The sequence below is a fragment of the Nicotiana sylvestris genome, chromosome 9, assembly GCF_000393655.2.
Source record: "Nicotiana sylvestris chromosome 9, ASM39365v2, whole genome shotgun sequence".
Taxonomy (NCBI): Eukaryota; Viridiplantae; Streptophyta; class Magnoliopsida; order Solanales; family Solanaceae; genus Nicotiana; species Nicotiana sylvestris.
Genome location: NC_091065.1, coordinates 113,591,741 through 113,608,034, shown reverse-complemented (window position 1 = coordinate 113,608,034; position 16,294 = coordinate 113,591,741). Strand labels below are relative to the sequence as shown.

The window sequence follows — 16,294 nt, the reverse complement described above, 5'->3', positions numbered from 1 at the left end:
GTCCATGGTGATCCGCTCCCACTTCCACTCTGAAATCTCTATCTGCTGAAGTAACCCACTTGGTCTCTTGTGCTCATACTTTACCTACTAACAATTGAGGCACCGAGCTACAAACCCAACTATATCCTTCTTCATTCGCATCCACCAATAGTGCTGCCTTAAATCCTGGTACATCTTCGGGCACCCGGATGGATGGAATACCGCAAACTATGGGCCTCCTCTAGAATCAACTCCCGAAGCCCATCAACATTGGGTACACATACCCGACCCTGCATCCTCAATACTGCGTCATCACCAATAGTCACATCCCTGGCATCACCGTGTAGAACCTTGTCCTTGAGGATGAGCAAATGAGGGTCATCATACTAAAGCTCCCTGATACGATCAAATAAGGAAGACCGAGAGATCACGCAAGTTAGAACCCGACTGGGCTCCGAAAGATCCAATCTCACAAACTGTGGCGATACAATACTTTATTATCTGAAGATATTTGCCTGATCCACCTAGGGATGATACAATACTACATTAACCGTGTTTCATAGCATCCCATCGTGGTTCACCTTATGGGGGTATTGTAATCATGTTCAATTCATGAAATACCCTTTTCTCTAAATCAATACTCAATCGAAGGCCTAAGTGACATCCACTTATCATTTATCACATTTACACCCTTATTCTACTACCAGGGTAGCATTCCATCTTTTCTAAATGCTCCAAGTTTTAAACTCCTCAAGTTCATTCAGGCTGTACTGAGCTTTTTATAACTTACTAAAAATATCAGCTTTGTTGTTTTGATGGGTTTAATACCGAGGACTTACCTATTCTCGTCACCTTCTCACTTACCTTTTCTTATCCTTACTCCCGTCTACCTAAAACCTTGTCGCTCTATCATACTTTAGCTTGCGACCTACACATATCTATTTGTACTACTCCCAACCTTCCTTTAACTTGATAGCACCATAGATTTCCTTATGTTATTCTGGAACCTCAAGTGAGACATCACGTCGTCTCTAACTCTTCTTTACTCTCTTAACTATACCTCTCGATACCTAGAAACCATAGGCTAGAAGATATGCTACTCACGACACAAATATCATTTGTGGATACTGAATCACAGTGATTCTAACCCTCCATTTAAAGTCTGGAATATTCACAACCTTCTCTACTTGAGTATCTCGTACCTTCTTCACCTTTACCTTACTTACCTTTAAATCTAGCATCATATTTTCTATCTCTTTCATAACTACCCTTCAACATAGGTGGAATCCATATCCACTGCTTGAAGCTCTACTATAATACTTGCAACTCTGGTACATATACAGTATGGCGGGAGCTTCATAATTACTCCTTATATGGATGGTACTTTTCTAACTGGCTTTATCATAGAGCCGTTATAGGATATGGCTGTTGTACTATCTCTCCCATACCTCTGATACTAAGAGTGATTCTGCAATGTTCTCAATCGCGATTTCTACAATTATCTTAGTCTAGTAATCAGACTCTTGATTTACTTAGTTGATTAACTCTTTAGATTCCTCTTCTCTCTCAGCCTTTATATAGGCTTAAGCTATCTTCTGATCTGCAGCTCAGGGTATTAGTTATTACTTTCACCTTTGGTGGACGCTATGGAACATCCATAATATAATCTTCTAACAACTCAAGCCTTTGTTTGTGAGGTGGACTCAATTATTTATTTTAACTTATACCGGAGTCTCCTATAGCTGTAGGAATGTCAACATATATGCTGCATGGATAATACTCCGAAATCTTAAGTGCATTTATAATGTAACTAAATCTGGGTCATTGATCGAATAATTCCTTTCGCACCTTCTCATCCTTCTTTAAAAAGTAAGCAATTACTTTTCCTAGTTGTTCTGCCACTTGTTGCATGAGTACTTAGCTTATCTTAACACCTATTGGAATTTTGTGCAACTCATATAATCCCGAATATTACTTTTTTCCGTTCATTAGGCACGATACATGCCACTTTCTTATGGAGTGTATACAATGTTGTAGTGAGACTATTGTTATAAGATCATTTTTTTATGTCACTATGCTTAGCTTGAAGCCTTCTTCCTTATTTTCTTAGCTAGTCTTTCGTTGAACTGCTTAGGGAAGACCTATGACTCTTGTAAAGCTGCGAGCTTATTACATTGTATACCCCATGGAATTTCTGATGTTATTATTTGCCTATCATTATCCTTAGTTACTTACCGCCATGCCCTTGTGCTCGTAGGGTTGCTTCTGAATTGAAATTTCAGTTGTCTCCCTAATGACACTCTCTTTTATTTTCGTAACACTTATATTGTACCTTCTACTATCCCAACTCCTATCTGAATATTTCTCAAGGATTATGATGTCGTATCTGCGAGGCTGAATTTCCTATGCTGGATTTCACTACGTTTATCTTGCATGATCTACTGATTTATCTGAGACCTCTTGTCTAGCCATAACTAAGCTCTTCCTGAATCAACTACTAACTACTCGTCAGTCCATGCTCAAATTTATATTCTGCGTAACCTCTCTTGGGTTATGTCTTTTGTTTTAACTTACCTTTTGCACTGGCTCCTAACGTATCAAATGTTCATTCGCACTTATTTATCAATAACATATAGTGTAGGAACCCTTATTGTCGTTATCTACATCGTGCTTGAATAATGTTCTGGAGTCGTAACATATCTATAGGATCTGAATAAATGCAATCTCATTCATTTTGCCTTTTTACCGCATTCTTTCTTTACTATTCCATAGATACTTGAACTAAATAACTTTGACTTGCTACCATATCACACCGTCTTCCCCTCTTTAAGGGAGTACTAGCATTTAATGCTATGAAGATTTACCTATATATGGTTTACCTCTTCATCTTTGGCATCTTTTCACGTCTTCAATGACTCTTACTCGCCTTGCGGTAACCCTTCTCTACCAGTGATAATTGAGTTCCTTATGCACAAGGGTGACACCTAGTGTAACTGTCACACTTAGTACCTTAAGCTTAACTTTGCTCAAAGTTTTTTCTTTGGCGGAGTGTCTTCCTGAATGACCTTTAAAAGTTATTCTTATGTTGTCCATTTTATTATTGCTGGAATGCGATCTTTCAAATTCTCTTGATGTTGACTATTATCACATCATTCGATCCCTAGTTGATGTTCAGTTTATCTTGTTCACTAGCCCATGCTGATTTCTCGTACTCCAGGGGTCTAAATTTTTGTTTTGGTAATCACGTTGGACTCACCAACTCATTTCTCAAAATGAGGATATGACCTTTGGCATATATTCTTTTATTGTCTCAAGGCCTGTGACCTCTTGTCTTTTCCTTCACTTGACTATAGACCCTGTCATCATATCATATTTTGATTTACCGTTATCACCCATTTATGACATCTTACTCATAATACTTTATTTATTCTCTTCGTATTCTCATGCTAATATTTTCGTCTATTACCTTATTCTGAAAATTTCAACAAAATATTCTTTCACTTTTAGCTCCCCTTGCTCTATCCACTGGCTCTTCGGGTCACCTAGCATTCTCTCTTTACTAGGGGCGGGAGACATACAAAGGTAAATATTTATCCCTTCTAGGATTTCTCTGCCTATCTTCTGAAATTTTTCTGGACATCCTAGTATTCATATGTAAATTTACTATTCTAGACTGCACCATCGGGGTGTCTCACACAGAGAACTATTGCCATGTTTGCAATATCCTTCGGAAATGCCAGCTAATGCTAACAATCCATCCACCATTTTGGGTTACTCTAAGCCCAACTGGATTACTATATCCCATCTTTCTCTTAAACAATATATGTTAGCTCCCATAGAGCATAACTAAGATGGGTGTGGCCAATTGTACACACTTCTCTTACTGTTGATGATAACTCAAATACTTATATTTCTTTGCCTGAATTACAAATACTGATAATCTTCACTAACTTGGTACCATATACCCTTTTTCACCTTGCTTCTTTTACTTGTTGAAAGTTGTATCTATCTTCTGATTCTCTTATTACTTTTTACCATATAGGTGGATAGATATTCATGCCTTAGGGTTCTTTATCAAGAAGCTTACATGTCTTAGTACACACATGATCTGCTGAAGACCTCACATTTACTTATCATAAGCATGATACAAAATCGAGTTCTTCTGACTCAACTCTTCCACAACAACATTCAATCTCTTTCCAACTGTCTTTTTGAATGTAGGTAAGTTGTATTACGAATAAAATAAAAGTTAGAAGTTTGAATCTTACAACTGAGCTCTCACGATCTAGAGTAAGAAGAATGAGTAACAATCCTAAATGCCCTATAGCCTCCTACTTATAAGTGTGGCGCACAACACACCCATAAATAAGACTCTACTAGACACGACTTGTAAACTCCCTTGGATAGAACGGATCTGATACCAAGTTTGTCACGCCCCAAACCTGAAGAGGCGTGGCCGGCACCCGGTGCCATACTAGGCCTGAATGTACCACTCTGTAACTATGAACTCTAGAGGGGTAACCCTTAGCTTAGGCTGATGAGGCCATATTCTGAATCGTCTGAATATAATGCTTCTATCATCTATGGGGTAAACATACCCAAAAGCTGATATATATAATTATGCAGGCCGACGAAGACGCCATGAACCTCTACTGATATACTAAATATACAGGACTCGTCTACAAGCCTCTAGAGATAACTGAACTACACATGGTCGAGACAGAGCCTCGACCTAACCATCAAACATGTATATATAAAATGGACTCCAAGGTCTAGACCTAGTAACTTTGAGAAAGTGGAGCTTACTAACCAAGCTGATGTTTGACTCTATCTGCTGGGGGGTTTATCCAACTATCAATCAGGACCCGCAGACATGAAATACAACGTCCCCAACAAAAGGGATGTCAGTACGAAATAATGTACCGAGTATGTAAGGTAACAGAATAACTGAAAGCTGAACCTGATATGATAATAAAATAATTGAAAGTAACTGGAAGTCAAAGATAATATAATGATATGCTTACCTACTGATACTGACTCAACTCTCTCAATACAGTAAGTAAAATACCTATCCGGCCTTATAAGGCTCAGTATGTGTAACTCCTCTGCCATAGCAGGCTCGCTCATAGGCGCTCGGCCATACTAGGCTTTGTATCTCGGTCATTCTGGGCTCGCTCATAGGAGTTCAGCCACAGTAGGCTCGGTATATAACTCACCATCTGATCATAGCTTGCCCAATAGGGTCCTACCTATCAATTATAGCTCGATGGTGGTGAAAATACTGTAATACTGTATATATATAGACTCTCTGCCCTTGGTTGACAGAAGACAAAACTAAACTGAATATGAAGTCCCGATAAGGGAGAATGCTGTAACTTATGAGACTAGGAAAATGTACATAAATTTAGGAATATGAAATTCTCTTTGTGCCTCGTTATCAAACACATGTAGTTACGGGATCATGCCAAAATGAAGAAAAGGTTTAGCCTTAACATACCTTAACTACGTTGAGTCCTTAATACCTTCCAAGTAATTCTTCAAATAACTCAACTCAATCTACCACATCATAAGGAGATTCAAAATTAGTGATGAATAAAGGCTAAGTCCACAACTTAAACTAGTAGCTGGTTTATGTAAATTTGGACAACATCTCCCTTGTAACAAGGCCATCCTCCAATACCATATACCAACAACACCAATAACAAAACAATAACAACATGTATGCATCATTTTCCAAACTTATCTCCATAACAATATATCACAAAACGGCCCGCACACCCTAATCACTTCATACATAAAACGACAACAAAAGTAGTATCAAACAACCTAAAAATGTAACGACGAATGACCAGCCCACCATTCTGTCATTATGTGGTGTTTAGCCACACCTTTTATCCTCCAAAAATCCATAAAACATCAAAAAAAATAGACAATCCAAAAGCAGCACGAAATAGCCACAAAACAGTCCAATACAAGTCGAATAACTCGAACTCACGGCTTCCAACCACCGTCCCGTGAGTTTTAACTATTAGGAAATGAATTTATTAACCTTAATTGATATTTAAAGCTTAAATATAGAAAGTAGACGTTTTATTATCTATTAAGTACCTAAAAACTCAAACTACAAAGAAAAAGATAGGCGATATAGTGATACTTACGTCGTAGGGATCGTTCTAGTGTTATCACTTCTTAATTTCGTACCCGGGATGTTAATATTCTTGGAAACCATTGTGGAGAGATTGAGGATAAGCTTAGGGGTCTTATTATGGTCGTGGTATGTGTAAAAGTGAAGGAATAGACGATATAAGTCCTATATATATCCATTTTTGAAAAGTCGAAGAGGTGCTAGCTTGACACCTTATTATTGTCTCTTTTTCAGACGCTTATATCTTTTTATCTGTATGTCGTTTAAATGAATGGTTAAGAGAGTTAGAAAATAAATTATAAGATGTTAAATTTGGTATATAATATGTCCCCAAAAAACCTCATATAATACACGAAATATATTTCTCAAAAAGTTTCAGTGACACACCTACTTGTCACCTATGTAGTCTGCGCAGTCTCGCAAAAATGCAAATATCTCTCTACTCCTATGTCATATTGATGAATGATTTAATGTGTTAGAAAACCGACTCGTAGATATTCAAGTTGGTAGGTATATAATCCCCTAATTCCAAGTATATTAGGAGAAAAACCCAACTACATTTGACCTAAATTTCAGCATATTCTTGAATGTAACATGTGATAATCTTTGCCAACTTTTGTTCCACAACTCTCTTGACTTCAAAACATAACACAAGACTATAATAAGACAAAAATAACTCATAACATAATCTCCTTATCATTTTGAGCACCCTAGTCTCACCCCAAAAGTACATGTTATAACATTCTCAACTTGTCGGCTTTCGATGAAACCTATTTTCTTCAATTGGTTTAGCTTCTAAGCCTTTCAACCTCTTGGTACTTGCAGTCCATGATCTTAAATATTTGTAACTTCCAATTTAACATGATTAACTTACTTTATGTACTTTCAAAGATGATCTCATTTCAGAGCTTACATCAATTAATTTACGATGTAGTCTCCCATATGAACTATAGGGTGTAGCAAGAGCACAACCAAAAGCCAACCAAAATGTGGCCCCTTCAGACTCCTTACCAATAAAAACTCAATATCGTGAGTACCCTTCCTTGCCTGGGACGGCGTATGATTCAAAGGGAGATACGTTGGGGAGATACTTTGAGAATTGACGATGAATATCATCATATCCGGGGATATTGGGAATTGGCTGAGGAGATACTTGGCAGAAGTCAATAGGATTAGGAGACAGCAAGAATTTATGATGTCGTCTATGTTTTTTTATTTTCATATGATCGAAATTCAAATATCTTGCGAGCGTTTCTTGAAGCTTGGTGTCCCACAACAAATACTTTACTAATATCAGCGCTAGCCTGGGAGCTATCGATATCTCTTTGGTATTTACATACGATTGGCAGTTTACCTATTGGAGGTTTTCCCCATGAAGAAGTTATGCCCGAAGTTGTCGAACTCACAGGTGTTAATGAGAAGAATGAAAGATTTACTCCTCGAGCTTGTGGATACCTGTTTACCGCCTTTAACCATCTTCAAGAAGGGGAGAGTCATGATCCAAAGGTCTCATTTAACAAGTGGATTGAATTTTGGTGCAAGAGATACTTGAGATATAAACCTGCTCTAGCAAGGAGGGAGAAAAAATCTGCCCATTTGAAGTCAGCGCACAACCCCACTGGAGCTATACCTGAAGTAGTTACATGGTCTAGCACGGATGAGATGATGTTTGCTAATCTTGGGGTTTGACATGAAAAGAGAGAAGGCACATATTTGGCAACATTCTTATCTGGTTGGTTATGTGCATTTGTATTTCTCTCTCAAGATCGCAATTTTATTCGACCCGAGAACTTTAAAACGACGAGCATGATGGCATATGGATGGAAATTCAGCCTTGCAATCCCAGTTCTAACGAGCATCTACTATGGTTTGAACAAGATCTCCAAGTCTTTCAGCTCGAGCATATTAAAATCTCTTTTCCCATTCATTATGTATACAGTTGGTTTGCTTTCTACTTCAGGACAACTATGGGCTTCCAAAAGGACCATATATTCCATTGATGGTGGCATATTATAGGGAAGGCGCTGCAAGGTATTTGGATGATACAAATGCAAGAAAACGCATCCATCAAGCGGATAATGCATCTTGGACTTCTACCACGTCGGAGGGGTACGAACCTTACTATTTTGAGGATAATGATAAATCATCACAACCGAAAGTCAATTATTTTATGAGTATCCGTTTTCATTATCTCCTTTTGAGGTGTGGGAACTCTTTCATTCTGGAACTATATAGTCCACATAGATTCAACCATCAATTCGGATTTTATTAGACCAGTCCTGGTATTTTGGAAAATGACCTTCGTAGTGCCTCATTAGAAGAAGGACTCAGATTTTGGCAGATTTGTGTGTCACATAATTCTACCAATGCAAGGGCGACCTTTCTCCCGGCTATATCTACGGCAAAAAAGCTATTTTCATCAGAGTATAGATCCTGGTGGACAAGAGTACATGAGAGCTTTCTTGAAGATCATTTAGAATCTTTGGTAACTTTTGTTGGTCCAATAACTGTTGCGCCTTTAGAGATCACGCCTCAAGAGCATAATAAGGAGGACAAACCTCCTACTTTGAAATCCAAAGTGGTTGCACCATGCGACATCAAGGGACCTCCATGTAAAGAAGCTCAAAAAAAAGAATGTACTTTCTTAGGCTCATCAAGTCCATGAGGGTTCCTTTCCATTAGGCACCGTTGTCCCTATTTCCAACAAACGCCCATCCTAAAATGAGAGTGATAGTAGTCATGGCGATCAAAACTTCAAGTAGGTGAAGCAATATTCAAACAAACAAGGAGACACTGACTTAAGTGTAGTCGAGATTACTGACAGTATTGGCAGTGCTTCAAGGACTTTGACGGTCATTAAAGAGGTAATTCTTAAAAAAATTGTATTGTCTTATAACATATAGGTAACTACACTAACCGTCTACATTTTTTTATATGCAGCCAAACGATGATCATATTTCGATAGCGTCACGCAAAAGCAAGCCAGAGGGTAGTAGTGAATCTGTGGTGAATCCGGACTCAAGGAAATCACTTACGATATCTAAGTCGGACCTGGAGGCGACTTCCATTCCAAATCTTGGAGCGAAATTGGGGCTTAATTTTCACTAACGATTAGCAACAACGATGTCTATCTTTGATGGAAGAAAGGTTTTCTTGACTCTTCGCAAGGATTTCATCTTGAATGCCTAGGCTAAAATTTATCCCAAACTCTCTGACCTTACTGTAGAGAATGCTTCTTCTGTTCAATTCGAGATCCAAGTTATTCTCAAGGAGATGGATGGAAAGGGTATGGGTATTTATCCTCTAAAAGACCTATTGATGTCTTTCTTTAAGCTTGCCACTTCATATGACCAGGCACGACCAACTCTTTCTGATAAGGTTGGGGATGTTGAAAAATATAGCCATTTTTAAAAGCCAAGGAACATCTTGATCTTGTCTTGACTGAAAAAGGGGAGAAGGTCAAGGAATTGTCTGTCACTAGTCAATCTCTCAAAGAGTCTAAGGAGAAGGTGAAACAGTTAAGAGCTCTCCGGGATGCTGCCAAGAAAGAGGTCGAAGAGATTGAATCTAGAGTCTCATATGATGAAGAGGAGTACCGTAGATGTTCTGATGTTTCTCTGTTTTGATGTTAGGATCAAAAAAATCATAGCCATTTTTTTATCTACCTCTTGTTTCTTTCTTGCATTTAGTTAACTAGCGACTATTCTTGAAACTAAAAACTCCACCTGTTTTACTTTACATTGCACATTTTTATTGATGTTTCCCCCTCTTTTTTATCAGTATCAATAGTTGCTTGCTTAGCATGATGCATTTATGTCTACGTAATAGAACTTGGCTTCCTTATAAACATTTTTTCCGTTCATGTCTCGAGGTTCTCTATATTTGAAGATACATCCTTCTTTTTTTTGAAGATAATATTGTTCATCACCTTTGTAGTTTTGCGGTAGGAAATACATATCTCAATGTGAGAACGTCAAAAATAAGAGCCATTTGATTTCGTGGGAATTAAAATTTAAAATCTAATACATATCCAATATCTACAATCAAGCACTTTCAAAATCGTCCCAGACAATATTTTGAAACCAATTTTATATTGCACCATGCTATCAATTCTAAATTTGTGCAGTCTCACCGAAAAATTATATCTTGGAGTAGAAATATCGAAATTTTGAACCGTTTGATTTATTGAAAACTAGACTTCAAAATCTAGAACTTATCCAACATTTTCAATCAAACAACTTCAGAATCATCCCAGATAATATTTTGAAATCAACTTTATATTGCACCATGCTGTCAATTCCAGATTTGCGTTGTCTCACTAACAAATTCATATCTCAGTGTAGGAACGTCGAAATCATGAACCGTTTGATTTTTAGGAAACAAAACTTCAAAATCTAAACCATATCCAAAATCCAAAATTTAATACATTAAGGATAGTTTCAGATAATATTTTAAAATCCACGTAAAATTCTGACACGCTGACGATATCAAATTTGCGCGAGTCTACCAAAACTTTTGTATCTTGATGTAGGAATGTCAAAATTACGAACCGTTTGATTTCTTGTAAACTAAACTTCAAAAATTAAAACATATCCAAAATATAAAATTTAATACCTTAATGACAGTTTCAGATAGTATTTCAAAGATGACTTTAGTTTTTGATATGTCGAGAGTTCTAAATTATCGCAGCTTCGCTAAAGTTTTCATATCTTGTAAAGGAATCCTCGAGACCGAAAGATGTTTTACTTGCCATCAATCAAAATTCAAGAGCTCCATTCTCACAAATATCTTGGGTTCAAGTCTCACTGGATTTAAAACGTTGTGCCAAATAATCTTTCTTCTTATACTTGTGTTCTCTTTTGACGCCTCTCTTCTCTTTCCTTTTTTATTGGGCAGAGGGAGGACTTGGAGACCAATAAACTTGAAGGTTTGGCGAATACTTAGCATCCTCCTAAAATCGTCCCATTGAAGATACCAATTTACCATAAAGGGTTCCTCCCTTTAAATCAAATGAGATCCAAAGTTCAACAGGAGGATGGCGTTTCAGCTTGATTTTACATTCCTTCATACTTCACTTGAACAACAATTGGGGAACTATGTATCTTTCTGAACTTATAATAAAACTCCATGCTGCCAACGTAACTCGGTGAAGAGGATCAAGTCATACCGTAGTTCAGAATGGGTAATGTTTTTTTATGTCCTAACTTTTGCCTAGGCCGCCTCTTTCGAGGTTTTCAACCTAGCAAACTTTTTTTATTTTTTTTATATATGTGTCCTAACTTTTTCCTAGGCAGCCTCTTTCGAGGTTTTCAACCTAGAAGACTCATTTTTTGGCGGGCCATACACAATTTAGACTCATGCGGGCTAGGAGTGTAGGAACATGTAGTTTAGGCTCATGCGTCAAGGAGCATTGAAACTTCAAGGATAATACTTCTTCAAAAACTTGCCATTGATAGGGTCTATTCTCATGCCATCTGCATCAACCAGCTTGTAAGCCCCACATGAGTAAGCTTCTTGTACGACATATGGCCTATCCCATTTTGAAGTGAAATTCCTTACAGGTTTATGAGAAGTAATAATGGGTCTTCGTATGGTAAGGAATTGATCTCCTACTTGAAAGGATCTTGGGAGAACTCTTTTATTGAAGGCGTGTGACAATCGAGCCTGATAACTTTCAAGACGTTGTTGAGCATCCAACCTCTTCTCATCAAGAGCCTCCAACTCTGCTAATCGAAGTCGAGCATTTTCTTTATCAGTGATCCCTTCTTGAATAGCTAATCGTAATGAAGGTATTTGACACTCGAGTGGAAAAATGGCTTTGACTCCATAGACAAGTGAATAAGGGGTCTCTTGTGTTGGTATGCATTGAGTTGTCCTACATGCCTACAGAGCTTCTTCCATACAGTTATGCCAGTCTCGTTTGGATTTGGAGATGACTTTCTTTAACAAGTTGCATAGAGTCTTGTTGAATGTCTTAGCTAGATCATTGGCGACAACATTGTACATAGAAGAGTTACGCTGCTTGAAGCCGAAGAGTTCAAAAATCTTGTTCATCAACCTATTGTCGAATAGCTTGCCATTATCCATTATTATGTAACGAGGAATTCCAAAGAGATAGATAAATATTTTACTTCTTTACTTCCTTAAGAGTAACAACCTCAACCCATTTTGAGAAGTAGTCAGTTGCAGCCAAGATGTATAAGTGTCCACCAAAGGATTTTTGCAGTGGTCCAACAACATCCAGTCCAAAAGCGTCAAATGGCAATGATGCAACAGTCGGATACAACACTTTGGGAGGCTGATGAATAAAATTTGCATGGAATTGGCAAGCCTTGCATCTTCGAGCATAGTCCAAGCAATCTTTCACCGTTGTTGGCCAATAATATCCCATCCTTTTTATATGAAAGTGAACTTTGGTCCAGACTTGTGTGACCCATATACCCCAGAATGTGCCTCTTGCAAAGCTTGGAGTGCTCCTTTTTCCCCTAAGAATCGCAAGAGTACTCCCTCGAATGACCTTCTGTATAAAGTATCTTTGTAGTAAAGGAAGCGAGGTGCACGATGACGGATTTTAGTCCTTCTCCTCGGATTTTTTGGAAGTATCCCATAGCTTAAGTAGTCGATAATGGGTTTTCTCCATTTTTCTTTCTCAGCTTCAGAAACAGTGACAAAATGCTTGAGTTCATTTTCTTCACCTTTAGCCTCATTTGGCAGCGGTACTACCCATTTTTGGCAGACAGTAACTTGCACTTGATCAGGTAGGGTTAACAATGAAGCTAGGGAAGCTAAAGCATCAGCCTTCTTGTTCTCTTTCCTAGGCACATGTTGAATAATCAAATCACCAATCCATCCCATAAATTTCTTAGCACAATTATGATAAGGGCGTAGTTCAGGTTTCTTGACCTCGTAACTACCTAAAAGCTGATTGACCACTAACTAGGAGTCACCAAAGACTTGCAATTGCAACTGCTTCATATTGATAGCCATTTCAAGCCCAAGTATTAATTCTTGATACTTAACAACATTATTGGAATAGAGTTGTGTGAATGTGAAAGAGTACGGCAGAACTTCCCCTTGAGAAGTGACAAATAATATGCCAGCACCAGCTCCTTCGTGATGTAGAGAACCATCAAAGTACATCTTCCATGGGGGTGAACTTCAACGACCATTGCGTCCTCATCAGGTAGTTCGTCAGTTAGCTCTCAATCATCAGGTATAGGGTGATCTGCCAAGAAGTCTGCTAATGTTTGTCCTTTTATAGCCTTTTAAGGGATGTACACAATTTTAAATTGTTGAAACTAGAGGCACCACCTTGCTAATCGATCACTAAGGACGGGTTTTGATATCACGAACGTGATGAGATTTGGTCTAGAAAGAAGATGCACGACATGAGATTGAAAGTACTGCTTCAACTTTTGGATTGAGAAGACTAGTGCCAAACATAACTTTTCGATTAGCGAATAATTCAACTCGTTTGGTGTCATCATCTTGTTCAAGTAGTAAAGAGAGTTTTCTTTCCCCTCACTATTTTCTTGGTCCAACAGTGCTCCAAAAGACCTTTCTTATGCCGCAATGTATAGTATCAATGGCTTTCCAGGTATAGGGGCTGCTAAAACTGGAGGCTTCATCAAGTAGGATTTAATGCTCCCAAAGGCATTGCTACACGTTAGGTCCTATTTGAAAGGGACACCTTTCTTCATAAGGTGACTGAATGGTTGGCACCTCCCATCTAGATTTGAGATGAATCTCCTAAAGTAAGCTAACTTTCCTTGTAAACTTTTCAATTCGTGAATATCTCGAGGCTCAAGCATTTTCAAGATTGTATCTATTTTGGCTTGATCAATTTCAATCCCTCGATGTCGGACAATGAAACCAAGGAACATTCCAGAAGTAACTCCAAAGGCGCATTTCAATGGATTCATCCTAAGTTGGTACCTCCGGAGCAACTCAAACACCATTCTCAATTCTTTCAAGTCGTCGCCCCTCTTTCTTGATTTTACCACCAAGTCGTCCACATAGCATTCAACATTCTTATGGAGAAGTTCATCAAAGATATCCTGCATAGCTCTTTGGTAAGTAGCACCAACGTTATTCAAGCCAAAAGGCATTACATTGTAGCAAGAAATACCATTGGGGGTACAGAATGCAGTAAGCTCTTCATCTTTTGGCACCACGAATTTGGTTATAGCCTGATGAACCGTCCATAAATGACATTGCTTTATACATAGTAGTAGTATCGATCATCAGCTCTAGAATAGGAAGCGGGAATTCATCTTTCGGACACGCATTGTTGAAATCCCTGAAGTCAATGCACACTCGAATCTAGACATTTTTCTTCTTTACAAGGACAATACTTGAAATCCATGTTGGGTATTTAACTTCACGAATAAATCCATCTCCGATGAGTTTGTTAACTTTGGTTTCAATAAAGGGAACCAAGTCCAGCCTAAAGCGCCTTTGAGCTTGTTTAACAGGGCGAGCACCATTCTTGACCGCAAGGTGATAGACTGCTACTTTCGGGTCCAAGCCAGGAATCTCTTTGTAACTCCAAGCAAAGACATCCCGGAACTCCTTGAGTAACTCAATATAAGTACTTTCTTCATCAACTTCTAGTAAAACACTTAGGTAGGTGGGTCTTGATTCTTTATCGAATCCAAGGTTAACTTCTTTTAAGGCACCATCTGTCATCTTCACCCTTTCTTCAAGTTCAGGTAGAGCATCTTTCGCATCTTCATCTTCTTGAGGGTCCCCATCATTAAAAGATATGTGATAACACGGCAAAACATCCTCCAATTCTGCATTATCCTCCATTGAAGATGAAATACCATTCTCGCCTTCTATAGTAATATGATACGAAGAATCCACACATTCTTCATCTTAGTTATGTTCCTTAGTGTGGACCACAGTATATGGCTTTACCTTCAGTACTTCTTTACATGAAATCACAAGTTTTGTTTGTCGCCTAATTCTAGAAGGAACCAAACTTTGGAAATCCTTAGAGATCTTTTGGATTTTGGGAGAAGTGGGTGTTCTTATGCTTTGATAATTTCTTCGGAACTTGTTCCCTTTCTTTAATGGACCCAATCTCTCAAACACGAAAGTCCTCACAATTGATTTTCCAACTCAATCAAAGATAGAAGGCTTGTTAGAAGTGGCAGAGTCATATTCTATAGTGATATAATTGCTGCTCGCCCTTCTTATAGAAATGTGTACTGGTGACGGTTGTTTGTATCCCAAACCTTCACGTGGTTGCCTCGTCGCAGCTTCTGATGGGAGCTTTCCTAACTTTGACGGCTCATTGGGATTGTATCCAGCTTTTGCAAGTAGCTTGTAACCGTTAGGATCAAAACCTTCATCTGTTCGCTTTGTAGGGAGTGACACATTCTGTAAACGATTTTGGGCCACAAACCCTACAAGTGGCTTTGAGGACACCTTTATTGCCTCAATTCGTTTTACTAGAAGAGTTAACTCCTTTAGCATGTTAGTTTGGAGATTAGATGATTCACCTTCATCTTTCTTCCTTTTAGGGACATCTTGGAGTGCAGGAGTTACTTTCTTGCCATAAGATACAATATCCCCTCTATAACATTTATTCGAGTTAGGTTGTACCTCCTCAGTAACATCTTTGACTCTACTAGCAGTCACCTTAGCTCTTTCAGCTGTGGGCTTGTCATTCTTACTTTTCATGACATCATCAGCTTTTAGCTCCTTCACAATGCAGTTCTTCAAGTAGAACTTTGCATTGGCGAAGTGTGACTCGGCCTCAGTGAATGGCTCATCATCAACAACTATATTCTTCTTGATTTCACCCTCATACTATTTAAAACATTGATGGTAGGTAGATGGAACGACTTTATTCTCATGTATCCAAGGCCTTCCAACCAAGACTTTGTATGAAGTCTTTACATCGGTCACATGCAACCATGCACTTGATTGCATATCTTCAATGGTGATTCCCAACCTGATCGCACCTATGGATCTTTTCCCCCCTTGGTTAAATCCTTGAATTATCACATGACTTTTTGAGAGTTCGTACATGGGAATGCCGAGTTCTTTCACAGTGCGAACTGGCAAGATGTTCACTGAGGATCCTCCGTCAACCAAAATCCGATTTACTCTTTCATCGCGCATATAGCCAACCAGGTATAATGGGCGATTGTGAAGGGTGTC

At 38.4% G+C, this 16,294-nt stretch overlaps 2 protein-coding genes across 2 annotated transcripts; both read right to left on the bottom strand.

The window, feature by feature from the left end:
* Positions 1-10,143: 10,143 nt before the first annotated feature.
* On the bottom strand, positions 10,144-12,211 carry LOC138878073 (uncharacterized). Its single transcript, XM_070157730.1, has 3 exons — positions 12,028-12,211; positions 11,609-11,898; positions 10,144-10,161 (listed from the first exon to the last, which is right to left on the bottom strand). The coding sequence occupies exons 1-3, from the start codon at positions 12,209-12,211 to the stop codon at positions 10,144-10,146; spliced, it is 492 nt and encodes a 163-aa protein (XP_070013831.1).
* A 309-nt stretch (positions 12,212-12,520) lies between these two features.
* LOC138878072 (uncharacterized) lies at positions 12,521-12,979 on the bottom strand. The gene has a single exon (XM_070157729.1). The coding sequence runs from the start codon at positions 12,977-12,979 to the stop codon at positions 12,521-12,523; it is 459 nt and encodes a 152-aa protein (XP_070013830.1).
* Positions 12,980-16,294: the final 3,315 nt, after the last annotated feature.